This window comes from Olea europaea, chromosome 13 (genome assembly GCF_002742605.1).
Source record: "Olea europaea var. sylvestris chromosome 13, O_europaea_v1, whole genome shotgun sequence".
Lineage (NCBI taxonomy): Eukaryota > Viridiplantae > Streptophyta > Magnoliopsida > Lamiales > Oleaceae > Olea > Olea europaea.
The window spans coordinates 11047140-11061375 of NC_036249.1; the positions used below are offsets into that span (position 1 = coordinate 11047140).

At 33.5% G+C, this 14236-nt stretch overlaps 1 protein-coding gene across 1 annotated transcript; it reads right to left on the minus strand.

The window, feature by feature from the left end:
- Window positions 1-11490: 11490 nt before the first annotated feature.
- LOC111407574 (cytochrome P450 86A22-like) lies at window positions 11491-13981 on the minus strand. The gene is made up of 2 exons (XM_023037145.1): window positions 12088-13981; window positions 11491-11630 (listed from the first exon to the last, which is right to left on the minus strand). The coding sequence occupies exons 1-2, from the start codon at window positions 13666-13668 to the stop codon at window positions 11619-11621; spliced, it is 1593 nt and encodes a 530-aa protein (XP_022892913.1). The 5' UTR covers window positions 13669-13981; the 3' UTR covers window positions 11491-11618.
- Between the last annotated feature and the right edge of the window lie 255 nt (window positions 13982-14236).

Consider the following 14236-nt stretch of genomic DNA (forward strand, 5'->3'; position numbering starts at 1 on the left):
TTTTGTTGAATACTTTGAAATATGCCAATTCATAAAAACTTAAATTTTCAGGAAAATCATAAAATTCTTCCCATAAAGATTTAATTTCATCTTTTGAATACATTGGTTAAAGAGCTTTTCTAAAGTTTTACTGAAAGAGTTTGATCAGTTTTAAATTCATTTTTCTATCTATTGTAGAAGAAATGACATTACATTGTCGATCTAACCTTTCAACAGGATTTGGAAGCATATCTGACAAAGTAGGTGAACCACGCTGTTCTGATTCATCTTTATCAGATGCATATTGAGTTTTTTTGGAATGTTTGGGGTAAAATCAACTCCTTTTAATTTATCAGAAGAAGCTGAAAATCTAGAATTTTGAAAGAAAATCTCACATATATTTTCAAATCTAGATAAATAAGATGTTTGAAGATTATTTGAAGAGGAGCCTCTATCAAAATAACTTTGACATATCCATCAGGGAATGAAATAATTTGTTCTGGGATTGATCTTGTAGGAACAGTAATTAGAGTTTGAGCATTCTCAAAAGGATTAATCTTGTTAAACAGGGCCAATGACACCCAATTGACGGGATTTTGAATTTGTCAACGTGTCGAATGCAATTTTGGGAGGGAAACAAGAGCTGGACGAGAGAGAGAGAGAGAGGCTTTTCTTGTGCTTTGGGAGGAAAATACTAGCTGCACGTGAAGGATAGAGAAAGGCTTTTCTTCAAGAAAAACGAGGAAAATTGATGGAAATGTGCCGACGTTTAAGAGGAAAAATTGAGAAGCACTGGTTAGGAATTTTTTTTGGCAAATTGAAGAAGAGAAATTTCGGTTCCGATTTTGCCCAGTGTGAGATCCCCGATTTAGCTACACATTCGGCAACGACTACGAAATTGATTTCTTGGTCTTGTTTTCCGTCCCCAACATTCCAACATTCCAAGAAAGGAATGCATATCCTTTTTAGTTTTTCTTGTATAAAATCTCTTTTATACAGCCAACAGCCTCTCCAGTTCTCGTCTTTGGAAATTAGCCACCATAACCATGCATATCTTGCATCGAATGATATTTTCTGTTTTTCTTTAGAGGCATCTTTTTTTCTATCATTCTGAAGTAAGTGAAGTTTTGCTTTATCATTTGCACGTCTCTTGACTAGGATGGAAACATATCCAGATTTAACAAGATCACGACACTGACTCGAGAATTTAATTTTCTGGTTTTATTTGATATATTGAGCAATTCTGGTTTTATTTGATATATTGAGCAATTTATTGTATTGCTATAATTGGCAACATTGTAAATACACTGGAGGCAATGAGTAGCATAATTTCAAGTGAAACTTAATCTATCCTCTTCCACTAAAGACAAGTGTAATTGAGACATGTGTAATTGAGCTATGAATTAACAAATTCACCTATATTTTATCATTTTTAGAACACAAAAAAATTGATCGAATTAAATCGATTGCGTTTCCAAAGGGCGTCACTATCCTAAATCTAGTCTTTTAATAATTTCGATATCCACATTTCACGTGAAGGCTACCATTCTGAACATTGTTATCACCCATCCTCCCCAGAAGAAGAAAATTCCAGACTTGAAATGACAGAGGATATCAATAAGTATGAAGTAGGCAGTCACTTAAACATATTAATATTCATGATTTTATTCTCAATGAACTAGGCTAAAAATTGATAAACATTGATTCTCAATAAACTAGGGTAAACATTGATTCTCAGTGAATTGGACTAAAATAAATATTGAAGATACTTGTGGGAAAAAAAAAGTGAAAATAAATACTGATTCTCAATGAACTAGGCTAAAATTGTTGGATATTGGTTAAATAAATCGAGAATTGAAAATCGATTAAAGTGACTTCGTATCGACTTCGACCAAATACTCAAAAGCTCGACTCAATCCGTTTAAGAAAAAAATTGTTTGCCACTTCGCCGCTTCGGGGCGCACAAACGGGGATCGACCTGTCCGGTCAGGTCGCGAGGGTCGAGGGGGCAGCGCCCCTCGTGGGGGGTCGGGGGCAACGCCCCCGAAAGAGAATTTTGATTTCTCTGCATGTATTAAAGGGTATATTTGGCATTTCGAAAACCAATATCGGATGAATGAGAAATTACAAAAAAGGACGAAAATCAGTGAATAGACACCTTTTCATAAAGGTGGTGCTTTGTTTGGAAAGGGTGCATGGTTTGGCCCCAACCATTTCGTCCACACCCTTTCATGGTCTATAAATAGGACCCTTTGGGTGTCCTATTCCACACAGTTTGATATGCACAACGTCTCTCATCCTCTCTTCTATCCAAAATCAAAATCATTCATTTATTTTGATTTTCTTTCATTTCATCCTTGGAGTACATAAGCCTAAATTTGGTTCGTTGTACTTGTGTTTTGGAGTGCTACAAACACAAGTGTAGCCGTTGTATCTTGGGAGTCGATTGCCGAAATCCGTAAGCACCGTAGCGGGGCAAATTCGACTTAAGGACAAAGAGTCCAACTCTTGCCTCGACTTTATCCCTATCTTTATACTTATTTTTGGCGTCTCTATTCACAAAATTCTTCCAACAAAAATAAATATCAAAGATACATGTGAAAAAAAAAAAAAAATCAGAAGTAAAAATTGATTCTCAACAATCTAGGGTAAAATTCTCCAACAAAAATGACAAAATTTCAACTCCTCCATGTCAATAAATCTGGTGCTACTTAGCTAGCAGCTGGAGATGCTCTAGCATGTGGCGGCGAAGCCATGGATGTAAGAGTACTTGGACTGGAGGCAAGAATATCGACTGAGGTGCGTCCGGAGATCCAAAATCTTCAAACAACGAAAAATAGTAGATGGAGGTGCTGTTGGAAGAACGGCGTACTTCCGATTTACGTGCAGCCAGAATGGTGAGGTGTGGGTAGAGGTTTTGAAGGTGTCGATTTTGATTTCGCCGAAACATATTCTGTGGGTGGTGGGTTTTCCAATTGGGGAAAGCAATTCTGTTGGGTTTTTTAAGTTTCTAGAATTTTTTACCTATTATTATTTTATTTTTTTGAATGCCACGTAAGCCAGGAACTGCCCTGGAACTGGATTGTCCGTGTAGCGCGATTGTTCTCAAAATCCCATTTTAGTCCTCTCGATTGAAGATTCCATGGTACATTTTAGGAATCATAGTGTTTGAATGAAGATTATTGACTTCTACAAGAAGACTTTCTTTTTAGGGAGATGAGCAAAGAGTTAGAATATTGAGTTGAGTATTCATAAGTTTATAACATATTCTATATATTAAAGCAAAAGCATTTGAATGATTATCTATATCAAGATTTTTTGTTTGAATATGAAGATTAAGAGCATTCAAAATTACTCCATCATTTAAATTGATAGTAAAGTTTGGATAACAATTTGAAAAGATTGAACCACTTTCAAGATTTGATTCTAAAATAGATAATAATGAATTTTCAAATTTGAGAAATCTCTTATCTCTAAAAGTTAAGAGTATAGAAATATCCAAACCAAGTCGAAACAATGGTTTGACAGTAATTTGAATTAATCCTACATGAAGATAAAATTCTTATTGTGGGATTGAATAATTTCTTTAGAAAAAAGGTTGATCTGAGTAGATTGATGCTTAATAGCAATGGTTCGATCAAGAGTTTTGATAACATAATCTTGATGAAAATTGAACTTTCCTATTTCATAGATAGAACTTTTATCTACCTTTGGAATAGTCCAATTATGCAATTTTTGTTAATTTTTGCAATTTGAAGTTCAGGAGAATTGAATGAATCTAATGTAGATGCATGATTTTGATCTATTTCTTCTTCATTATGAATAGTGTTTGAAATATTTTCAAATCTATTAGATCTCCTAAACCAATTTGAAAACGAAGATATAATTAAATGAAAATGAAATTATAATGAATTACCACTATAGATGCAATGCTACAGGACGGATCGACTCTTGCAAAGCCTACAACGGGACCACCCTAAAGGCCTTCCCCAACATCACGGGCTGATCAACTCTATTCAGCAGATATCCATGCCTGAACCAGCAAATCTCTTAACATAGCACTATAATGAAAACTTACTTCAACAATCCTCCATTTATATTAGAAACTCTAAGATCCATCTATGCTTTAACAGTGGTTATATGCAAAGGAATGCAAAATTTACTGCTTGATAATGTTTCTAATACAATCGCAACAAACCCTTCCAAATGGCCACTTCTTGGCCAGATTATCACATAAGGTTAATGATTTCACTTGAATTAATCACCACCGACTTAATCATGTACAAGAAATATTCTACATACATATTGTTGGAATAACTGTTCAAGATATAATGAGATATGATTTGAAAGTGAACAACAATTTGATCAACCATGTGCAAAATAATTGGAAGCAAAATGAAAAAGAAAAGAAAAAAAGAACACAATACAAAACGAAAAACTAAAAAGTAAAAAAATTAAGGCTGGGCGATCAAGCGGGGTGATCTCCCGACTTCAAAACCTCAAACACAAGAGATTTCGAGTGAACTGGGTGATCGCCCAATACAAAATTTTGTTCATTGGTGTTTTGAATTCTAGTGTCATTTTGGATATTCTCACACAGATAGAACTTTCCTATTTCATAACAAATTGCTGGCCCAAACGAACTTTCCTATTTCATAGATAGAACTTTTATCTACTTTTGGAATAGTCCAGTTATGCAATTTTTGCAATTTGAAGTTCATGAGAATTGAATGTATCTAATGTAGATGCATGATTTTGATCTATTTCTTTTTCATCATGAATAGCGTTTGAAATATTTTCAAATCTACGAGATCTCCTAAACAATTTGAAAACGAAGATATAATTAAATGAAAATGAAATTATAATGAATTACCACTATAGATGCAATGCTACAGGACGGATCGACTCTTGCAAAGCTTACAACAGGACCACCCTAAAGGCCTTCCCAGACAACACAGGCTGATCAACTCTTTTCAGCAGACATCCATGCCTGAACCAACAAATCTCTTAACATAGCACTATAATGAAAACTCACTTCAACAATCCTCCATTTATATTAGAAATTCTAAGATCCATCTTTGCTTTTACAGTGGTTATACAAAATGGAATGCAAAATTTACTGCTTGATAATGTTTCTAATACAATCGCAACGAACCCTTCCAAATGGCCACTTCTTGGCCAGATTATCACATAAGTTTAATGATTTCACTTGAATTAATCACCACCGACTTAATCATGTACAAGAAATATTCTACATACATACTGTTGGAATAATTGTTCAAGATATAATGAGATATGATTTGGAAGTGAACAACAATTTGATCAACCATGTGTAAAACAATTGGAAGCAAAATGAAAAAGAAAAAAGAAAAAAGAAAAAAGAAAAAAGAAAAAGAAAAAAAAAAGAACACAAATACAAAACGAAAAACTAAAATGTAAAAAAATAAAGGCTGGGCGATCAGGCCGGGTAAACTCCCGGTTTCAAAACCTCAAACCCAAGAGATTTCGAGTGAACTGGGTGATCGCCCAATACAAAATTTTGCTCGTCGGTGTTTTGAATTCTAGTGTCATTTTGGATATTCTCACACCCCTTTGGCTTGACTTTGGCACCATTTCGTGCATGGAGATTGTAGAATTATATATAGGGATGATTTTCACGTTGGAAAACACATCCAAAACATCAAATGTATTCACTCACCCCCCAAATCAAAGATCAAAACTCATTTTCTATATTTGCTCTCAAAGTAAATTTTTTAAGTTTGTTTGCTTGATTCAAATTTAGATTAAGGTTTGTCTACTCGTACAAAATATTTGTTTTTGAAAGCCTTCAAGCACTCATTCGGGTGGCGACAAATATCGTTTAAGGACAGCAATCCATAATTGTGTTCAAACCTGGTTATTGTTGTTCTTCATCAACTTTGATCAACACCTACATCTAATATGTATAAATCTATGCGCTACAGATTTTTCTATAAAGAGTAACAAAAAACAATCATAATTTTGGCAAGGTTATTTCAAGCATAGCACACAAAAATCTTCAGAACTGCATAACTACAGTTCCCTTCCACCTCTATAAACATCATTATAACACTTTCACATCATCATTTGCATGTATAGATACATGTGCATAAATTGATAATAAGAAGATAGGTCACATATATCTCTGGAGTTAAGGCTGCATATCCCCCTCCATTTTGAACCAATTTTTTCACCTTATAAGGTAGGGGCCAAGACAAACCCATAAAAACCATGCCCATATAGAAAAAAGTTTAAAAAACACATTTCTGAGCTCGGTCACAATAAGAACCATAAGAAACGAACCGATTGAAATTGAATTACTACTTCTTAGGAAACGAAAATTTGTGAATGCGAATACATATAGGTGTGAAAGTGGCAGGAAATTCTAGTAAGTAAGCGAAATTTAAAAATCTAAGGTCAGTCAAACCCTAATTAATGATAACACTCACCGGAGGGAAGGGGGAACTGCGATACCGGACTGAATTTTTACTCCCACAATCAGCTGTCAGAAGCGTCGCACTCGCATTAAAAAGACAGCCAGAGAGAGTTGATATGTGTAGGGAGAATTGTAGCGCTGGTCTCCAAGTTAATGATTTGGCGAGAAGTTAGTCACGGACCTTTCAAAAGGACCAAATAACTAAAACAAAAAAAAGAAAAAAAAAAGAATAGAACTTTGATATTTGTACACTGATTTTTGACATTTTAACTAACACTTTCATTATTGTCAAATGTTAATTGGATAAAAAATTGTTTGAAATTTAAACGGTTTAATAGAATAATAATACGTGACAAAGTATAAACTAAAATGTACATGTAGCAATTTAAAAAAGAATAATGCCTAGTGTACAAGCTATTATTCACATGGCTTTTACAGGGCCCCCATGCATTAAAAAAAAAATTACGTGGGTATGTGTGTGGCTTGGCAGCCTGTATCTGTAAGCCTAGCACGACTGTAAAAAAATTTGGAAAAAAGCTATTCTACCAGATTGATTCAGCCAGATTTTGTACAGATTACTCACAATGAGATGGATCCCACCCAATTAAAAAATGACACAAATAATACCACACCACTTGCCTGTACAAAGCCTATTTAAATGAATCTGGTACTATAGCACTTCTCAAAAAATTGGGTAAAAAATTTGAATGGTCCACGACTTTGTTAGTAATTTTTTTTTTTTTTGTGACTCAGGTGTTCGAGTTTCGTTTGACTAATCTTGAGAACCACCCAAATAAATCAGGATGCGATTACAACTTAAACACATTTGGAATGGACATTCAAGATGTGGTTCTCCTTTCCACGGATCTCCTTTACAGAACTCTTGAAAGAACGACAAAGCTCATTATAATTTTGCCATCAAGGAATATCTGTCTTTCAACATAAATATTGCCGTCTAACTACATTGGGAATTCAAATCTCTAATTCTCAGTAGAGAACCTCCTATTAGTTTCGCTTATGAACATCCTACACGCATAACAAATTGATAATTTGACACACACTTGACGTCATTTGACACCTAATAATAGTCTAATACGCCAACGAGAATAAAGTCACAAGCACACTTTTATTGCACTTGAAGCAAGAAAACATTTTTTAAAAGGGTGAGTGACAAACTGTTATACAGAGTGATGAATAAGACAATGTTTTGATAAGTGTAACACCCCACATTTTTTTACTATGTAAATCTGAACTTATTATTTAGCAAATAAAAATGTGAAGATTTGTCATTATATTAAAAGTTCAAAGTTGAAGTGGTAGACTCGACTCGCGTATTCGTATAAATAATTTATTTACGAGTTACGAGCACTTTTAGAAAATTATTTGAATAGAATATTTAAGTATTTTTAAAGTTGATGAAAATATACTGATACTATACTCGTTTTGTAGCTCGTGTTAAACAATATAATTTGAGCTTAAGAAAAAGTAATTTCGAGCTAGTTATGCCTGAGTTATTCTAATAGAAAGAAAATTATCATTCTCAAATTTTATATTAATACATATATAATATAAAATAATAACCAAATGAATAATTTCATTGTATGGTTACGTAATGTCATCCACTTTAATTGATTTAGAAATTTATAATGCATTCCATAACCATGACATTAACTCTAATTAAACGTGGAAGTGTCCTTTTAAATTTATAACGGTAACTATCACGTTCACTTTAATTTATTTTCAATTAAATCCTATTGTTTAATTACATTAATCCTCAATTAATGATCAGGTGGCTTTTCAATTTGTAACCGTAATCATAAACGTCCACTTATGGTGGTTTAACTCCATTATTCTTCCATTAACGTGAAATGCCTTTTGATGTTACGTAAGTTACGTGTGTGGAATATATAAATAGGTGTATTTGAGATGAAAATTATATTCTACAACAATAGTATATTGTACACTCCACACCACTAATATATTTAGAATTTAATAGAGTATAATATTTATATCTTTTCACAAAGTCAGTTTCAAGTAAATTCTTGGATATCAAATTGAGGTAAGAATATATCGTGCAAAGTGGTAAATTATTATTCCTCGATATTTGTATAATTTTTTGCATAAAATACTATAAGGCCTTCGGGTAGAACTCTAGTTAAATCATACGGGATGGACCGTTTGGTTAAAGATGTTAAGTCCTACACGATATAAGGATTCTTAAGAAATTCCTTGAGCTCTAAATCTAAGAAATGTTGGTATGTTATGCTATTTTTATATTTATATCATGTGAAAAAGGATGTGCACGTATTCTTACTGAGTGTTTTCAAAATACTCATTCTTACAATATTTTCAGATAAGAACGGGTCGTGAGAAAGCGTGGAAGATTGACGGAGCGATGCTAATGTGGTTGTCAAGTAAAATTTCTAGAAAAGACAATCGTCAATTTATATAAAGAATATCTTTGTGTTAATATTTATGCACGATATTTATTATGTTGTTAAATAATTTGAAATCGAATATTTTCGATATATTTCCCCTTAAATTAGATAGAGAAAAGTTTTGGTAGCACCTTGAGCTCATTTTTATTTAAAAATAATAATAATAATGAAAAAGAGTTCGGGGCGTTACAATAAGTTCATTAACTTCTTCAACTTTTAAAATTGTGAGTGGCGGATGAGATGATATTTTTTAAGTTCAATAACAGCTCGAAATTTTTTTGAAGTTCAATTGAAATTGGGAAAACATTTGAAAAGTACAATGATAACCTAAAAACTTTTACTAATTAAAATATATTCATGAAATTTCAGTAGCAATTATTATATTTAACCTGCTATTATACCTATCCTTAGTTCGTTGTGCAAATAACTGGTAGACACTTAAAATAAACCCAAATTAAATTGTCATTCCACTTCATATTCATTATCTTCACCGGCATTTGACTTTGTATTACTGGTTTTTCTCGTGATATATATATATATATATATATATATATATATGGCTTCGTCTTTCACTAAGAATGCATTTTATACGAACTAGTTATGATAATTTGAAAAGAGAAAATATATACAATGAAATTGCGGTGACAACTTGACTTAGTTTTAAGACTTTGCCGAATTAATATGAATGATTTGATTTGAAAATATTTCAAATTGTTCGTTTTATACTATTTACACTCCGACCAACAATTTATTTTATTTTATTTTTCATTTTAATTTTTTATAATTTATAATGACCAAAATTCAATTAATTTTCTCTAACTACCCTCAAGCTATGAGTAATTTCACTTGGGGCCCTTAAATTGATAATTGTTGGCCCCAATAATTAATGTTCAAGTATTAAATACGGAAATCTAAAATCAAATACTTATTTGCTTATAATAAGTATTTTTTTTTAAGCTAAGCCAAACACACGTCAAGCATTACATTTTTATGGACATAGTACTTGAAGATTACGTCAATAACTTCATTAAACTTTATTTTATCACAGTTAGTCGCTTAATTTATAATTTTGTATCAATTAGGACATTTACTGCTACTTTTTAAAATTGTCAAATGGAATCATAACGTGGATATTGACATGACATAAATAAATTAGAGGTGATAAAACCAATCATCAATTTATATATATATATATATATATATATATATAAAATTTATGATTAAAAAGTAGGAAATTTTTTTAAGTTTAGTGTAAAATTATTTTATTGAGAAATGTGGTTGAAAATGAATATCGAGAAAATTAATTTTTAAAGAATCAAAATCAAACAAAATCTTAGAACATGAAAATTGAATCGAGTGAATTATTTGAAACAAAAACGACTCATTTGTGACAAAACGAGGTTTATAACAAATGTTTGATTGTATTGTATCTAAGATGTTACCCTCTATTAGGACATTGAATTTGTTAAGTTTGTACGACTGTTACACTTGCATGATTTATTCATTGGTTAAGGCGTAGCCGCAAAATATCATTATTTTTTGTAGCTCGCAAGGTACAAATTATGTGCAATAAAGAGCAAGGGGATGTGGTGAAGTTACATGTATGACATATTCGTTTTTATTACATTTGATATGATAATCGTAGATAACCACAAGCATTTTCCACTAATTTGTTGGGTTTTATTCATTGTACTCAACATGTCATCAATATCATTAATCTACTATTGCTAGGAAAATACTTAGCAACCGAAAATGTAGGTTACCATTGATTCATCCATACGTGACAAATGATACTAATATTATTATACTTAGCCCATGTCGGCCTGTATTTTCAAAACTCATTTTTCTTCAAACTCGTTTTTAATCATAAATTTTTTAAATAAAAATAATTTTGTACGTGGACCTTTAATTTTTTCCTTTTTTTTAATCAATCTTTAAAAAATTACTTTTTACAAAATTTATTTTCAATAAATGCTATCAATCGTGCAAGAGGTGATAGTAATTGAACTTCTGGATAAATTTATATCTCAATTACACGCATAAATTAATAAGTTTCACAAAAAGTAATGGGACAATGTTCAAGTCATTTGGTGATCATACTTTTGACCGTGTCTCTGAAACCCAATCCTTTGTAAGTATCATGAACATATAAACATATAAAGAGTAGAATACGAATATATTAGTTGTACATAATGTGGTGATCATAACAGTGTCCACCTTCCTCACATGGAGGGAAATTCACTTCGAATTGTGAGGAAGGTGGATACCGTCATGAACACCGTGATATATATATATATAATAACCCGTAGAATATTAGGTCAATAAATCAGGGTAACCACTATTTTTGTGACCTCTAGTGGTCTATTGCTCAACTCAACTCAAATGAAGAAGAATAAGTTAAAATTTCACTTTTTCATGATCAACGGATATAATAATTTCTTTATTATCATTTTTTCACATGAAAATTCATTATGCCCTTGTTTGAGTCCCATTATTTCCACCAAAATACATTCTTTAACAATGATTTGACCAATTTCAAGCCCACATTATTCATTAAAATAATATTACACGAAAATTCAAAACTTTTTCTTATTTTTAATTACACATTTCCCATTAATAAACTATTCAAAAATACATTTTTCAGCAAGAATGTGGCTCAAACAAGGGCTATATCTAAATCAAGGGGGATCTCGTTGTTGCATAGCTCAGGTCGGAGCAAGGTGCCATCGGACGTTCAACAGGCAGTCTCACGATTGTATCTAAGTATGTAAGAAAATATTTTACTAACAAATAATTGCAAGTACTGTCCAAAAATTCACGAGTAGACAATAATCAAAATGGTAAATGCACAACAATTTAATAAATACAAATTTCTAATTATAGTTTATATAAATTGGCATGTTATTCTCATTTCAATTAAAAAAAGTACAATATATCAAAACAGAAGGAAAAAAAAAAAAACCTATATATTATATATATAATCTTGATGATTAAGTGAAAACTAAGCTGTCTATCACAATGAACCGTTCCTCGACTCCTCAATTTTGTATACATTATTGAACAATAATATTATCAATATTTAATGATTTTTTATTCTTTAGTTTTGTCCACGAGAATGTACAATCCAATTTAGCAAACAAGAAATCATTGGATTATTATTATATGCATCATATGGACAAACAAAACTTCCAATTTATGTTAAGCAATCCCACTTACCAATTCACCCTCTTTGCCAATTTTAGCCAGTATGGGAGTCAAATCCCTTGGATGCACATTGACCTTCAGACCATCCTTCATGAACAATGTCAATGACATTTTTTGCTCCACCCTGTGTCCCGGCGCCACCTTGAGACTGTGGCGGAGCAACACAGCTGCTGCAATCGACTTCATTTGCAAGTAAGCCAAGTCCTTCCCCAAACATATTCTAGGGCCAGCATTGAATGCAACAAATTGGAATTGATCCTTGGCCTCAAATTTCTTGCCATCTTGTGACAACCACCTTTCTGGCTTGAATTCTAGGCAATCATCCCCCCAAATAAATTTCATTCGACCCGTTGAGTATATCGAATAAGTGATATTCGAACCGGCAGGAACAAAGGTGCCGTCCGGCAATGTGTCGTCAGAGATGACATGTTTGGAGTCCTCTGGAACCGATGGATATAGCCTAAGTGTTTCCGACAGTGCTGCTTTAAGGTATATCAATCGATCTACTTCTTCAAACACTAGGGGGTCATCGACCCATTTTGTAGTGTCTTTACCGCGAATCTCCTTTAAAACAGTACAAATCTCAATCAAGATTTTTTCCTCCACTCTAGGGTTTAGGCTTACCAACCAAAAGAACCAACTGAGCGCCACCGATGACGTGTCACGTCCGGCGAGGATAAAATTGAGTGCAACTTGTTGGAGGAACTTATCAGTGTAGGTCTCTTTTTTCTTCATGAATCTTGATAATAAATCATCATGTTGGGCCCCACCTTTTTGCTGGCTCACCAACTCGAGCTTACGTGTATTGATGACATTGGTCATGTAATCGTCCACGTGTTTTAGGCTACCGCTCAAGCTGACTTCCATTCCAAGCCGAAGACATCTCTTCAATTTCCATACAAATTCAGGCAAAATGAATCGTTGAAGGGTGGCTTCGGTTGCTCTGTCAAAAGAAGAAGCGAAGTTGTTCTCTGGTAGGCCCGGAGAAAGAGTATGTGGATCCTTCCCAAAAGCTAAACCACATATGTTATCAAACGTTAGCCGTAACAAAAGGTCTTGCAGATCGACCGCCTTTCCTTCAACTTGGGCCGTGTGTAAAATTGGGCAGAATCTCAGCTTAATGGCTCGACTCACCCACCGAGCCATGGCTTGTCGGAGGGTCCGGGTGGTAAATTCCAATGCAGCCGTCTTACGTTGGAATAGCCACGTGTCACCATCCGAATTGAAGATACCCTGACCTAGTAGATCATGGAACACAGCTTGCCAAGTAGGTCCCTTGGGATAATTTTCAAACTTCACCTTCAAAATGTGCTCTAAATTCTTTGGATCGCATGTTACGGTCACGAGCCCTTGCTTCCGGGCTAAAAACGGAATTGCACATATGCATGTCTGGTACGTGCCACCGCACGTGCGGAGGTTGTCGGCTATCCATTCATGCATCCGATTGTTGTTCGCGATCAGGCCCGGTAAGCTACCCAAAATGGGCCACATTCTTGGGCCCATGGGCCCTTTCATGGATCTTGTAGTGGATCTGAACCACATCAAATAAGCTGCAACGAGTGCTAAAATCATCATAACCGTCGAGATATCCATGGGTCCAGTTGCAAAAGTCCGGCCTTCAGAAAAAATAAGCTAAAAGGAGAAAAAAGTACTTTTTTTATCAACTGTAATGTGGAGCTTCAAGCTTATATATATAAGCTAAAAATCAAAATCCCAGATGAAAAAATGCTGTAAAAAAATTTATGGGATACATATTTGGAACAAAATTGTGAGAGAAAGAATGAAAAAAGCTACAATGTGATGAAGAGATGAACAGAAGAGAGAGAGGTACACATGTAGATAGAGAAGGTAAGAATGGATGAGAGAGATCTGGGAGTGACAGAGGAGCTGAAGAAGAAAAAAGTGATTTATAGAGAAAGAAAGAGAGGCCATAAATAGATACATTATACATAAACACATCTTCTCTCTAAAGGGGTCTACAGTAAACTGCTTTAAGCAAACAACATTAAATGCCAGCACAGGTCGTTGAGGCTGAAAATTAAACAGCTGCAGACAGATTCTTCACCTACAAATCTGTGAGAATGCAAAGACTTTAATCAAAAATCACTTATTTTAAGTAAAAAATTAATTATTTTAAGTGATTGATGTTACCTCGTAACCT

Bases quoted from the DNA above. Each gene is read 5' to 3' on its own strand.
- LOC111407574 (XM_023037145.1), bottom strand. From the start codon at position 13,668: ATGGATATCTCGACGGTTATGATGATTTTAGCACTCGTTGCAGCTTAT.